Source organism: Diabrotica undecimpunctata, chromosome 8 (assembly GCF_040954645.1).
Source record: "Diabrotica undecimpunctata isolate CICGRU chromosome 8, icDiaUnde3, whole genome shotgun sequence".
Classification (NCBI taxonomy): Eukaryota; Metazoa; Arthropoda; class Insecta; order Coleoptera; family Chrysomelidae; genus Diabrotica; species Diabrotica undecimpunctata.
Genome location: NC_092810.1, coordinates 57,796,224 through 57,811,837, shown reverse-complemented (window position 1 = coordinate 57,811,837; position 15,614 = coordinate 57,796,224). Strand labels below are relative to the sequence as shown.

Here is a 15,614-nt window from a genome sequence, read left to right as displayed (position 1 = left end):
AACTTTAAAATAATATTGCCAATATTGTTGAGTTGCATTCCTGGGACGACTTTACTTGTATGTTTGCATGTTTACATATTGTAAGATAATTCATTCGATTACATGAAATCAACTTTAACTTGAGAATATCTTTCAGAAAAAATCATATCATGTAATTCGTCTTTAAAAAGACAAACACATGCCGTGATACAGTAAAATTCTTATGTTAGTGATTCCAAAGAAAAATAATGAGCGAAAAACCAGGAGAAAACCTCATAATACTATCCCGACATGGTAAGTATTTGGTCGTACATTTAGTTTACTTTCAATAAACACCAAATTCTGATTTAATATGTTTGTTATTCAAAAAACATAAATGATGTATCCTCTATGTGTTACTGACTTACTAAAACTGGTATTTTCCTTTTAATAACTTCCTCTTTTAATATGGGTAACCAGATCCTACACATTCTACCGAGGAATTTGCGACACAATTGGTCTCATTTAGCATAATTATAGCCGCTTCTTTGATTTTTCTCTTTTACCATCCATTTCTTCCAGGACGATATATGAATCATTCCATTGAACCCTGCGTTCATTGCTTGTTTACATATTTGAGATCTATCAAATTCTTTATTTTAAATATAAACTTGATGTTCACTTATTCTAACATTTATTGGCCTTGATGTTTCACCTAAATAAAACTGATCGCAATAACAAGGTATTTTATAAATACAATTCTTTATTCTTTCTTGTTCATTGTTAGGTTTGGTTTTAGACAAAATAGATCTTAATGTGTTTGTTGTTTTGAATGTTGTTGAAATGTTGAATTTATTTTCTATCCTTTTAAGTTTCTCTGATAATCCTTTTATGTATGGTATTTGTTATTTTCCTCGTATTATTCCTTGTGTATGCTGTAGGATCTCGTTCTAAGTTGTTCTGTTCTATTGGGTCGATTGTTAAAAATTCCTTATGTATAAACGATGAAGTATGATCTATTTTGTCTAAAACCAAACCTAACAGTGAACAAGAAAGGACAAACAATTGAATTTATAAAATACCTTGTGAATGCGATCAGTTTTATTTAGGTGAAACATCAAGGCCATTAAATGTTAGAATAAGTGAACATCAATCTTATATTAAAAATAGAGAATTTGATAGATCTCAAACATGTAAACATGCATGGGATAATGAACATAGGGTTCAATGGAATGATTCAAATATAATCCTAAAAGAAACGGATGGTAAAAAGAGAACAATCAAAGAAGCAGCTCTAATTATGCTAAATGAGACCTATTGTTAAAGACGAATTACATACTATGATTTTTTCTGATGGATATTCTCAAGTTAAAGTTGATTTCATGTAATCGAATGAACTATCTTACAAGTAAAGTCGTCCCAAGAATGCAACTCAACAATATTGGCAATATCATTTTAAAGTCGTCTATTTTAAAACGTATAATGTATGTCTGATTTGTCAATATAAATGAGTCAGATAAAGTTAAATTATTAGAAGAATATTTCACCAAGTAACAAAAAAACAAAATTTGTTTAATTTACTAATATTTGTATATTGAGAACGGTTTCCGAAGTGGAAATTGAAACGTCAATAAACGTACTTTAACCTTTAATTATGGCTTATTCCCATACAAATATTAATTACTTTAAAATGCCACAAGAAACTAGCTTCAAAACAATATAAATTGAAAATTTTTCCATATTTTAGTTTTAGATGGCAGATTCAGATTTAGTACTAAAAGCTGCGTGAAGAAACGTTATAAAATCGGTCCAACCACGGAGAAGTTTATACTTTCGATATACAGCATCTTTTGTGAAGTTGTTTTATCCGAATTTTAGTGGTTAAGGCACATACCTTAAATTCTAATTTAATTCTTGGTATAACCTTTTGGTTTTCAGTTTTATTTGAAATTGAATTTAACCCATTATAACTGGAATTATTATTTTTTGAGTAATACCGTATTTTTTTAAATTTTTGGATTAATTAGAGGTAGAAACATATAAAAAAATATTATTTAAAAAAACTTTTTTACTGCAAACAAAAAACGATGTCACATATATGTAACGCAAAGATCTAATATAGACATTAACGGGAGTTTGTATGAAATATTATGTTACACTTTAAACAAATTCTAACATCACATTTGTTGCACATAATTCTCGTACTGCAAGAACAACCTTCTTCAGCACAATGTCTCCGCTTCTTGTCAGGAATGGTAATTAGGAGATGGTTCATTCCATTATAGCGAAGTCTATTCAAAGAAATACTGTAACCACACTATTGTCTGTTTTCGTACGTATTCATGTACCACATCTTGAAGGAAAATCTTATCGGTTTTCCTCTGTTACATGCTTGCACCTGTGTCGTCCATATTATTTAAACATGGCTTCATCAAAATCCATGTGTTGTACGGGCACAAACTATTTCAAAAATGTTTCTTTAATTTGTATATAAAAGGTCTAATTTTATACATTTTATCAGATACAGCAATGGCATTATTCTCTTAGCAGTGCATAAACTTTAAAATTTGTATAAATCGGTCTTGCTTCATAGCTTCGCTAAAAAGAGTATTTTTTTAATTTTTTTTTATGATTCCCAGTAGTTTCTTTCTGAAGGTTTAACATCGTAACCGCTGACAAACAAAATCCCTATAAAACATTTAGTTTTTCCAGCTGTAATTAACGGATCAGGACAATTCTTAAAATAAGCATATTTATTTGACTCGGTTTTTAGTAGCTTAATTATATCATTATCAATAAATTGTTCGAACATATCCACACACAAAACAATTCACGATATTTTTTATAATTTGGCGGTGGAAAAAGTATGACGTAATGGTCTATAAGATCCCCATCCAAGGCCCATTGTATACTATCTTTGATTTAGATTTGTCTTATCTGGCAGTATAAATGTTGATTTTTTCTCACCCTTATTTGTTACTTGCTCTATGATTACATTCTTATTAGATGTACTTATGAGAAAGGAAGCCAAAGACTATAAACCGTGTAGAGATTTGAAAAAAGTGCAGGAGCGTGTGGTATTGGCAACAGGTGTTAGTTTAAGCAGCGTTCAAAAAATTGCTCTGGAAATGCAATTGATTGAACACGGCGAATGTTCCTCATTTGTAACTCCAAACAAAACGAGGAAAAAAAAGCGCTTCAAAAACGTGCTTGGACGATTTTGATATAGGGCGTCGTCGATGTTATATAATGGATTTCTGTATAACATAAAAACAAGTGCCAACTGTGAAACGCATTCACAGAACATTTGCAGAGGAGTACAACTACTCAGGTTCCATAGAAAGCCTACGAACACTAATTAGAAAGATGGGATTTCGTTGGCGAAAAACCAGAACTAATAAAAAATTATTAGTGGAAAATCCCAATATTCAATATCTGAGACTGAATTTCTTACGTAGTATGAAACGTTACAGGAACGCAAATCGCCCAATTATATACATGGATGAAATATACGTCCATTCATCTCATACCTACCAAAAGAGCTGATCTGGTAGTTCAAACAAGGGCCTACAAAAACCAGTATCTAAAGGACAGATGCTTGTGATAGTGCATACTGGAGGTGAAAGTGGTTTTGTTAAAAACGCTTATCTGCGCTACAATAAAAACAGGAGATTATCATGATGCAATGAACTACGACAATTACAAAAAGTGGCTTCAGGATAAGCTGATACCAAATTTGCCCGCGAACAGCGTTTTAGTGATTGATAATGCACCGTATTACAACGTACAAACTGAGAAATGTCCAACTATGTCTTCCAGAAAAGCAGAAATGCAGTAGTGGCTCACGACTCGAAATATTTCGTTTACAGATGACATGTTGAAATTTGAACTATACGACATTATAAAATTACACAAACCTCGCTTTAAAACGTATGGAATTGACAAAATACTCGAGGATAAGGGACATTAAGTTTTACGGTTACCCCCGTATCATCCGGATTTGAATCCTATAGAGTTAGTATGGGCTTCTATGAAGCAATATGTCGCTGAAAAAATGTCAGTTTTGATTTTAAATTATTGGAAAGTTTGTGTGATGAATTTTTTAATTCGTTTTCAGTCGAACAATGGAAATAGAGGTGTGAACGTGTTAACATGTTACATTTCTTCAGAAACTGTTAGGTATTATAATTTTTTAATAATGTTTCAGAAATAATGTTATTTTTAATTAGTTCTCCAGTATCCTCGTCTGCAGAATGTTTGTTTGTCAAAACATGACTTTCCGGTGGTTCTATGCGTATATCCTTTGCATAATCAATGTATGCTATTTCTAACGTTCCTTGAAGGGGCAAATTCCTTCTAAAATTAAAAAAAAAAGGAAATCAAAATTGTCAATAAACAACTCCAATTTTCTTTTTCATATCTGTTTTAACCATATATAACGACAAATCAAATTAATAATCTATACTGTAAATATTTTTGGCTTTATAATAACCTAGCGTAACATATCTGCAACACAAACAAAACACCAGTTTTCCTTACGTCTATGAACATTTGTTTGGAAAAATACCTAACCTAACATGTAAATAGAACTATTAGCTAAACAAATACATATATAATGTTGCATAATTAAAAATAAAATTGGTTTTATAATACTTACTAAAATCGTACTCCGGTTTCCATCGAATCAGCCATGTTCACCTAGAATAAATCACATAAAATAAACAATATATTTAAAATTATTACACACATGTCATTTCTAACAACAGAACTAGCTTTTGAAAACTGACCTATCACACCATCTACCTGCTAATAGCCTAACTAAAGCCGCACAAGAGAATTTTGTACGGGTCTACAAACCTACCACATATGTAACGTCAGGTCATAATGGGTTAAAACATAAACTATAAGATCTAGAGTAATTTTGATAACATACTCACTATCTATGTGAAGAACGCGTCTAAATGGTCATGTAAATTTTTACTTACCCTAGCTCTATGTTAGCCCAGCTACTTTTTTCTATCCAGAAACTTTTGTAAAAGTTTATATTGTGATCCTTTTATTCCTATTTTTCTTAACTTGGCTAAATATTTAAAAGCATAACTTAGAAACTATTATTAGAATATAGCTTTAATTTTTGTAGAAGCTTTATGAAAATATAAACTATACCTTGTATTCTACAGAGGCAATCATAAAAAGGTTGTCAAAGTTTCTTGGTTATATAAAAATGACTGTTCCTTCGCAAAAGTTGTCACAAAATTATCGGTTAATGTTTTATAAAGATACATTCTATTATATAATATATTTGTAGAACACAAGCAGAGCACTATAATCGATATGGTTGGTCTACAAATTTGGAGAGGAGCGCTGCTTTTGGCCGATTGGCTTATATATAATCATGAAAAAATTCCTACAGATTCAGTAATCTTGGAGCTAGGCTCAGGAGTTGGACTTACCAGTATTGTCGCCTCTATGTACTTCCCAGTAATCTGTACAGGTTAGTAGATATAATATATTATATAGTACTAGTGTAATTACGTAGAGTATTGCATGTCCTAATCGTCGATTAGCAATAAAACAGCCTTTGAGTAAATATACTGCAATTATAATTGCAATTGAAGGAATGCTACTAATAAATTATAAATATTAAAACTATTTAAAAATGGTACGCAACACTAAACTCATTAATTAAAACACTGATAGTCTCGACAGCTATAACTAAAATGTATGAAAAGAAAACTACTTTTTTCTTAATACTGTTCTCAGGCTATTTTCTTGTGGAATCTTAATGCAGTTACTATTTTCGTTGAGAATAAGCCGCAATATAAGTTTAACTAAAGTTTATTTTTGATGTTTCGATTTCCACTTCAGAACTGTAGCAGGGGAGTGGAAAACCATTCACTTTATTTATTATCCAGATTTGGATCATGTTTTATGTTCTGCTTCAGTACCGTCTTTCGTTTTCTTCTTCGGATTTTCCCTATTATGTGTTCGCCGTTTTCGTTCTCCACAGAACTATATTCTCCTAGTCACTTTTTCTTAGGTTTCTATCATAACATTTTCTATGTACATTTTCCATCTTGTAGCAGGTCTTATTTTTGGTTTTTTTTTCGGCAGGTCCTACTTCAATACTATTTTTATCCCCGTGTGCTCTGGCATTCTTTGTACATGCCAGTACCACTGCTGGGCACAGATTTGGATCGTGTTTAATGTTTTGCTTCAGTACCGTCTTTCGTTTTCTTCTTCGGATTTTTCCCATTATGACTTCGCCGTTTTCGTTCTCCACAGAACTATATTCTCCCAGTCACTTTTTCTTAGGTTTCTATCATAACATTTTCTATGTACATTTTCCATCTTGTAGCAGGTCTTATTTTTCGTTTTTTTTTTCGGCAGGTCCCACTTCAATACTATTTTTATCCCCGTGTGCTCTGGCATTCTTTGTACATGCCAGTACCACTGCTGGGATCTGTTTTTTGTCTTCAACTTTTTTGCAATTGAGCATTTTACTTCCATTCTATTCCATATTTTATCTGTTCTATTTCTATCCTCTCTGGTGAATTGTACTCTGGGACTAAAAATTAGTTGTTATAAGACCAAATACATGGTACTTAGTAGCTTACCACATTATAGATGGACAACCAATATAAAGCATATCCAATTTTAAATATCTAGGTTAGATTTCTAGGTTATATTACCGAACGATTTGATCCAGATAAATAGATTAAATGTAGAATTAAAATGGCTTGTGCATCTTTTTTAAAAATGAGGTTACTCTTCTGTAACCATAACTTGAAACTTCTAAAACGCATGATTAAATGTTAAATATGGCCAGTTGTCTTATACGGCGTTGAAGCATTTATCTAGAAAATATCTACTATTAACCGCTTATAGCTGCTTTTGAAATGTGGCTGTATAGACTAACACTAAAAATACCGTGGACGGCTAAGCAGAAAAATGCAGCAGTTCTCAACAGAGCAGAAGCTAGTCGTTCGACTAACCTTCGACTAATTATGATGGGTAAACTCGAAGGACAAACGGGAACCAGTATGGTTGCAATTTCACAACTTTATGCAAATATTAATTAAATATTAAAGAGCAAATATTTCTATGCCGTTCTTGCAACCCCATCAAATTGTGAGTAGTACAAATCAAATTTAAAGAATACACCACTAGTTGCAAGTATAAGGCAACATCAGCCTAAATTCTGCACCCCACTTGTATTTTCGAAAGACAGCTTCTCCGGAAAAGAACCGGCAAATGTCCATCTCTAATCCCACGTGGAGATTCAATGTTCGTTGTTGTAAACTTATATTGTAGCTGTTCCATAGCAAGTACCGTTTACTTGTTGCGAAGTTACCTTTGTCCTGAACTATTTCATATTGTGTTGCGTTTGAACTTTTAACAGAACATTTTTCTTGCTTTTCGAAATTATCGTTATCTATAGAGTAATTGTATCCTTATTGATTTCTGTATTATTAATTTCATTATAATTGATTTGCTGGTATTTATAATTTTATTAATTTATTCTTAATGGATGACTCATTTAATTATAATAATTATGTCACTATTATTGTATACATCCCAAGTGCCGATTTCACTGAATTTTAATAATTTCACCATTAATTGAATGCATAGATTTATTGCTTATGTTCGGTATGCTTTGGGTTGCTTCAGTAGTATTGCTGCTTGTACAATACCTTTTGTAAACTTATTCTTAGATATTGAACAAGTGGACAAAATGAAGTACCTAGGAGTCTCGATTACTGAAGATCTAAATCCGAAATCACAAATTCCATAAAGAATAGAGCAATCAAGAGCAACCTTTTTGGAGATGAGAAAATTTCTCAGTAACCAAAGTCTCAATTTGCAAATCCGATATCGTATGATAAAATGTTATATCCACTATATTCTTCTTTATGGTGCCGAAGCTTGGACTGTTAATGTTGACTTGATGAGAAAGCTGGAGGCTTTTTAAAAGCATTTTAAAAATACCACGGACCGACCTTATTACGAACAAAATGATGTTGTATAGAATGGGAAGAGACACAGAACTTTTGACCACAATTAAAATGAGTCTTGAGCTTCTTGCAGCCAATTTTCGGCGATACTTTGGACGTCGTCCTTCCTTCTTGTAGGTAGTCTACCTCTGCTTAGTCTGTCAGCTCGTGATCTCCAAACTCTAATTTTTGGGATTCACCGTCAGTCATCTATTCTGTCCGCCAAGTTTCACTTTAGCCATATAGCCATAAGGGGTCCTGGTAGCTGACAAATAATCCGGCTAAAAAACATTGGTGACTGGACCAGGTTAAACACACAGACGCTTTTAAGAAAAGCAGAAGATAGAGAAGAATTGGCAATAGTTATAGCCAACCTTCATTAGTGGAGTCGGCACAAGAAAAAGAAACTTATTTTTAGCTATAAATAAATATTGGTTTTTATATCGTTTGTCGCTTCTTATTTAAATTTGTAGTTATTATTGTTTTATGAGAGTTAAATGTATGTATGTTATTCGTTTATTACTTTTACTTGTTTATATATACCCAAGGTGAAAGGGAGACACCAGCGGGTTTTAGATTGAACGTATATAATCATACCTCCTTTCTGGTTGCCCCATATGTTATAAAGAGGTCATTGTATGTGCAGAAAGCAACAGGTCTAAAACAAGCCTCGTGGTTGAAGAATATCAGAGATTGGACCGGGATACGGAGAGTCGAAGAACTATTCAATATAGCTAAAGACAGAGATAAGTCAGACAGAATCTTGCCGTGTTATTTGCCAACTTCAAGGGGACTTGAGGCACGTTAAGAAGAAGATCCATTTTAAGACAACTACACTAACATATATAGTATACATACCGTAATACATCATAAAATTGGATAAAGTTATACGCTACTACATAATAACTGGTTGTAAGACAGTTGGGAAGGAAAAGTAATATTTTGTACATTATTATAAGTACGTGCAAAGAAAACCAATACATTTGGTCATGTTTTGTAGAAGCAGTAATTAAAATAAGGTGGAATAATGTTTCACTGAAAATGGAATGATATCATTCTTCCGATCAATTTATGTAGAAATAGGTAAGGGAAAAGTTGCCTGGATCGTACTACTTTTTAAATTTCATTTTTTATTTTCATCAAACAATGAACAATTAGGTTTAACACAATGTAACAATAAAGTTGACTTATTTGGCAACCTAAATTATTTTTTCTATGGTCGTATAACTTCATATACTACAAAAAATATTATTTTCGGAAATCTTACAAGTGGTACGAATTATGAACTTAGTTTCCTAAATCGTACCATAGGTTTCCTTGATCGTACTCAATGTTAGTGTCATAATAGTGTCAATTGAAATGTTGATCTTAGTGCAAGTTAAGCCTACATTAGCAGCCTTAGCTGTTTCACTATTAGGCCTATCTATTGATAACTCAGTATCACTGTTGCTTAAGCTTTGGACCAAAGGACAGTCAATTTCAACAGGATCGTCTGCATGTTCTTCCAGTTGTTCTTTGTTGACGTTTTCAGTGTCATTCTGATTTAGATTATCAGCCGTTGCAAAGTCACTATCTTTAAAGAGAGTACGGTCTACTTGCCATACACCACTGACACTAAAACCACTGACTGCATTTTCAACAGTTGCAGCCTTGCCATATGCCTCTGTAGCTAATCCAGAGATTTGATATTGTGTGACACATAACCCAGGTTTTTCTCAGCAATTTAATATGTCAACCGTCTTACGTTCGTGATTTTAAGTTTAAACATTAAGCTTTCTAGCTTAAAAATATGATCTAGAAGATCATATTTGCATTTTCTTTGTCCACTGGTAAGATGGACAACCGACCAATGATTTTTATTGCTTCATTGGCAGCAACATTTCTTCCTTTAAGATGCTGGTTGAAAGTTGGCTTTGGTATGCCATACCGACGGCAGCATATGTCCTTTTTGCCATCTAAAACACAAAAACACAAGTTTATTAGGTTGTTATTGCTCCTGTTAGTTGAAAAATAAGTAGGTTATTTATTTATTTATCGTATGGCAATTACAACATATTTAGAACAAATACACAAATACTAGTAATATAGGTATTTGACAAACTTTAAATGGTTACAAACAAACATCAAGTGTATTTATATAATCAATTGATTCTAAAGTTGCAAACAGGAAGTCTTCAGGGCTACCATTGTAGGATCTTGAGGGACACTCTTCAATAATGTGGTCGATGGTTTGGTTCTCTCCACAGTCACATTGAGGAGACGGGTTCTTTCCCCATTTATGTGGCATGTATGCACATCTGCCATATCTGGTTAGGATCTTATTTAGAGTGGACCATGTTTTGCGTGGAAGATCAAAACCTGGTGGCTTGTGGGTAATGCATAGCATGTTATTTTGCCATTCGTTCGATTCTTGGGACCATGCATTCGTGATGTTGAACTCCTTATGTATCATTCTTGCCGTTTTCATTGGTGGTTTTCTAGAACGGAGACGGGTATTTCGTGCATCCTCGGTATCTTGGTGGATCGGCAGGTTTATATTGTTCATGATCTTTTTGTATTCACATGTAAGTTCGTCGACTAGTCGACGTGTGGACTGTGTAGCCAGACCGAAGCACAATATTCAGCGGTCGAGAAAACCTAAGGCAGTAGAGTGGAAACCGATGCTCCCCAAGTGGTACCGCAGAGCTTCTGTATAATGTTATTTCTTGTACTCAACTTTTGGGCAGTTTTTGTTAAATGCTCTTTAAATGATAGCGTTCTGTCTAGTGTTACGCCCAGGTACTTCGGTGTTTTGTTGTGGGTAAGTGTGGTATTTTCAAACCGTATGTTGAGTTCCTTTCCAGCAAGTTGTTATTATTAGTTGTATTGTTCAGGTAAAAGCAACTAACTTTTGTTTTAGATGCATTTGGTTGAAGTCGCCACTTGCCAAAATATTTGCCCAATATATATAAGTCTGCCGTCAAAACTTTTTCAGACGTTTCTCGTATTCTGCATCGTGTAGTGAGGGCCCAGTCATCGGCGTATCCGAACTTTCTTGACTGTGTTTCCGGCATATCTGCTAGGTATAAGCTAAATAGTAGTGGAGAGGGCACTGACCCCTGTGGTAGGCCATTCTTAAGTTTCTTTGGTGGGCTGATATCTGTGCATGGATTTCATGGAGAATTTTGTATATAAGGCCCTCTCTCCATACTGTATCGTAAGCTGCCGAGAGATCAATAAATGCCGCTGAAGTTTTAAGTCTTCTTTGGAAACCCGCTTCGATGTAGGTGGTGAGTGACATTACCTGGTCTACACAGCTTCGTTCTGGTCGAAAACCCGCTTGTTCGACTGGGATCACCTGGAATAGTTCTGTACTGATTTTATTATATATAAGCTTTTCTAATAGTTTGTAGATGGCAGAGAGGAGCGCAATTGGTCTGTAGTTTTTTAGGTTGTCGGCGGCTTTGCCTGGCTTTAGTATGGCTATTATCTTAGAGCGCTTTAGTTCTTGTGAAATATTTCCAGTTTCCATGATGTCTGTGAAAAATCGAGCCTGGGATATATTCTTTGCGATAGCCTCTTGGTATGTGTTTTTTGGCTACACTTAGGACGGCACCAACAAATCTGTGGTAGTTTTTGATATAAGGTGTAATTCACCCTAGGCATTTATCCAGATCCGCAGAAAAGTCAATCCAGTTGGCCTTTTTAAAATTCCATCTTGGACGTGGGATAGAAGTAATTAAAGGGATTTGCGTTCCTACTTCTATTATTACTTGTCGATGTTGGCTGTGTGGGAAATCAGTTAGAACTCTTTGTGAAGCCCCTAGAGGTATGTCTTTGTTGTCGGCCGAGACGAAGCATAGGTCGGGGTTGTATTACCGCCTCCATGCCGTGGATCTGAAGGTTGGTCGATCTTTGGCATCAAACAAAAGGTACAGGCGTTCGTCTGCTGCCCATTTTATTAAAGCATTCCCATTCGCATCATTATTTTTGTACTTCCACTGTTCATGATGGCTATTGTAATCTCCTACGTATACAGCAGGGTGAGGATGTACTTCAATTGCTTGGGCTGGCCACAACGTAGCAGGTGGCTTGTAAATGTTGGACACGGTAATGGTAGCGATTTTTGTGACCACATTATAAATACAGTCATCAGTGGAAGTAGAGATTAGCGAAGCATATTTAATATCTTCTTTAACATATGTGGCTGTGCCGTATGTTCGGTGGTAAGTTGCGCCTAATAGTTCATAGCCCGGTATTTTGCCCCTTTTTTGTAGTTGCTTCTGTGTTTCGCAGTGAGTTTCCTATATAGCAACTAAGTCAATGTTGTCATCTTTTAATAGTTTTGATAAAAACTGGCTTTTAGCATAGCTTATGCCTTCTATGTTTATATGGCAAATTCGAACTATAGGTTCGATTGATCTGGTTGTGCGGTCCTCACAAGGGCCGTTTATTTTGTTTATTATCTTTCGTTGGAAGTGTTGTTTAGTCAGAAGATCCTAAAGATTGTCTGACTGCCAGTATGTGCTAATTCATTTAGCGTTACCCAGGGTGCACGTGTAGTATTCTACTACGGACGCGAACTAGCTCTACACCCCAGAATAAGTAGGTAATTATATACAGTGTGGAAGCCTGTGGAAGTACATACTAGCCTTTTTTATAATTTTCTAAAATAAGGATACAAATAATTTTATTTCATAGTGGTTTCCATACGTTATAATTTCATCCTGTGTTATTCATAAGAAACCTACATTACATGATATAGTTCGTTGAAATCAGGTTAAGCAGCTTTTAAAATATAAAAATATTCAGGGTGTTCCATTGAAAATAAAGCTTATGGTCTGTACTAGGCTTGCGTTAATCACTCTGTACATTTAAATTTATGTTTAAAAAGTGCACATTTATATTTAAAAATCAACGGGTCTCAACATTTTTTATGATTATTTAAAACAAGGACAGAGATAATTTTATTGCTGTACTATATAGTACAGGACAGGGTGTCTTTGATCGTACCGGTACGATCAAGGAAAAGTCTCGAGGTACGATCAAGGCAATTCTTACTTTTCATAAATATTTGCAATTTATAACCTAAAAATAAAACTGTTTGCCTTAACCTGTTGGTTTTTAAATACTAGATTAAGTGTATTATACAAATGTGTTATTATATTACACCTTCCTTTTAAAAAAGGTGTGAGCTTACGTAGGATGCACACGAAAACTACAAGCACACGTTCAAAAACACAATAATTGTAATAAAACAACGCAGAATGGCACGAACATGCACCACTCTGTTGAAACTCGCCAGATTTCTCTTGTAGTACACAATTATACTCTCAGTAAGCTCTAGCGTATCTATAAAGCAGTAAAATAGAGGTGGTACGATTAAGGAGGCGGTACGATTTAGGCAACTTCCCACCGACCTTCGTCTGTTTGAAATAATATAGAAAGTAAGACATATATATATATATATATATATATATATATATATATATATATATATATATATATATATATATATATATATATATATATAGGGACTTATAAGGGACTTATTTAATCAGCAATTGATAAAAATGGAATTTTCTTTATTTTTGCTCGTTTAATTTTTCATTTTATTTCCTAAAATTATGTTCATCATTAAAACAATCGTTTGTTTAAATTTTTGTTTTACAGATCATTTATATTTACTTAAAAAATATTAATTATTTATATTCTATTTTACTTTAGGCACCCTTATTGTACTTTTTTATTTTTACATTTTACAGATATTAACAGAGGGAACATTTTGGGACTAATTGAAAGCAATGTTTCACGAAACAATAATCTTTCAAGGCATCCTGTGAGGGTATTAGAATTGGACTTTCTTTCTCCCGATATCCCCCGAGAAATTCTCGAACAACTGCCAAATATTTCTGTGATCATTGCGGCAGACAGTGAGTATATACTTTAAGACAACAGAAAATATTCGGTTTTCTCTGCTTTATTGCCTCGAAGCTCTTCGCACTAAATGTTTTATCAGAAATCTTAATATTTCATCCAATAAACATTTCTTTGCACACACACAATTTTGATTCAAAATTTACAATATTTAATAATTATATATCTATCTATCTATCTATCTATATATATATATATATATATATATATATATATATATATACATATATATATATATATATATATATATATATATATATATATATATATATATATATATACATATATTATGATCTGCTCTTTCTTACTTTTATATTAACCTTTCTATTTTTTGTATTTCTTTAGTTAATTATTTAATTAATTATCAAAATGTCGCAAAATAATACATAAAAAAATAATCTCAGGGTGTCATTTTATTATAAAAAAAATAAATCAACTTAGGTTATACTTATCTTTTCTCGTGGCTTCCAGTATCTCTTAGTTGTTCCTTATCGGGATAAAATAGGAAAAGCATAAAAACATAAATAAACAAATACAAATATCTTTTATTATCAAAAGAAATAATATTAAGATTTATCAAATAAATTCCATGGGCTTAACTGTCCCAATGCAAATTGTACCATATAAAATAATTTTAATCTACCAAATATTTATCGGTTTGTTTTTTATAACATGGATAGAACAACATAGACAAGAAATTTGGATATTCGTAAAATAATTACATTTCCTATGAAAATTTTGAAAAATTGGAAACTTTGTTCATATGTTTTTGTATTTAAAAAAAATCTGAGTAATATAAAAAGAAACCTTTTAAATTTATTAAGCAATATTAATAATTATCCTTTGACGGAAAAAAAAACTTTAATAAAATTTATGGTATTTTAAAATAGCGATAATTTTTGATCTTCTGATGGTATAGATTCTTTTATTTGAAACATACAAAAATTCTGTTACAAAAAATAATTGACTGACCTTTTAATTCACACACGACGATGTCTCCTTTCGACCAAAACAGCTCCCTCTTCTTGATTATGTTAGGCTACCAATCAAAGCCTTCTCCGTTCTAAGTATCAAACTCTCAGCACACCAGCAACTCTTTCCCCTAAATATATCTTTAAATCATGTGAAATACATAAATAAAAGTGACATTGTTTGCTGTGAACTAGAGGATACCTATGTCTAACCTTAAATTGGACGATGATTTCCTAAATGCTATTCAGCAGGTTACGATTGACAGTAAGGTAGATATAAAAATATTTAATTATATTATTAAACAAAAAGACCTTATTATTAATGGTCTGCATCAACAAATAAACGTGTTAACAGACCAAATCAACTTTTTATATCCCAATAAAAAAGGAAATCCCATGTTTATCAATGAAGATAAAAAACCTGAGGATAAACAAGTATTTGCCCAAAGCAACAAATTACAAAATATTCATACAGAAAACCATAACAGCATTGTCAAAAGTTCGCAAAAACCTCAAATTACTATAAAACAAACTTGCAGTGCTATTTTAGAAGCTGAAACTGCTGCAAAATGTAACAAGTATATTAGTTTAAACCAAGATATAATACCTGAGTCGAAAGAAAGTCATTGGCAAACTGTTTCTCGGAAAAATTCCAGAAGAAAAGTCACGATTGGAAATAATGAAGATATAAAAATAAATGGTGTACAATTTAAAGGTTTTCCTAAAAACTTGAAATGTTATTGAAACTAATAGAGAACCATTTTTCCGAGGCTAT

General features: G+C 32.9%; 1 protein-coding gene across 7 annotated transcripts in view; it reads left to right on the top strand.

Annotated features, from left to right (window-relative positions):
• Positions 1–15,614, top strand: part of LOC140447590 (methyltransferase-like protein 22) — a 540,943-nt gene that overhangs the window by 480,693 nt on the left and 44,636 nt on the right. For 6 of the 7 annotated variants that reach the window (XM_072540329.1, XM_072540324.1, XM_072540327.1 and 3 more), the window contains 2 exons: positions 5,267–5,452; positions 13,697–13,864. In XM_072540329.1, the coding sequence (XP_072396430.1) occupies positions 5,267–5,452; positions 13,697–13,864 (354 nt within the window). The remainder of the gene's footprint in view (positions 1–5,266; positions 5,453–13,696; positions 13,865–15,614) is intronic. The other variant, XM_072540330.1, reaches the window with a different exon arrangement.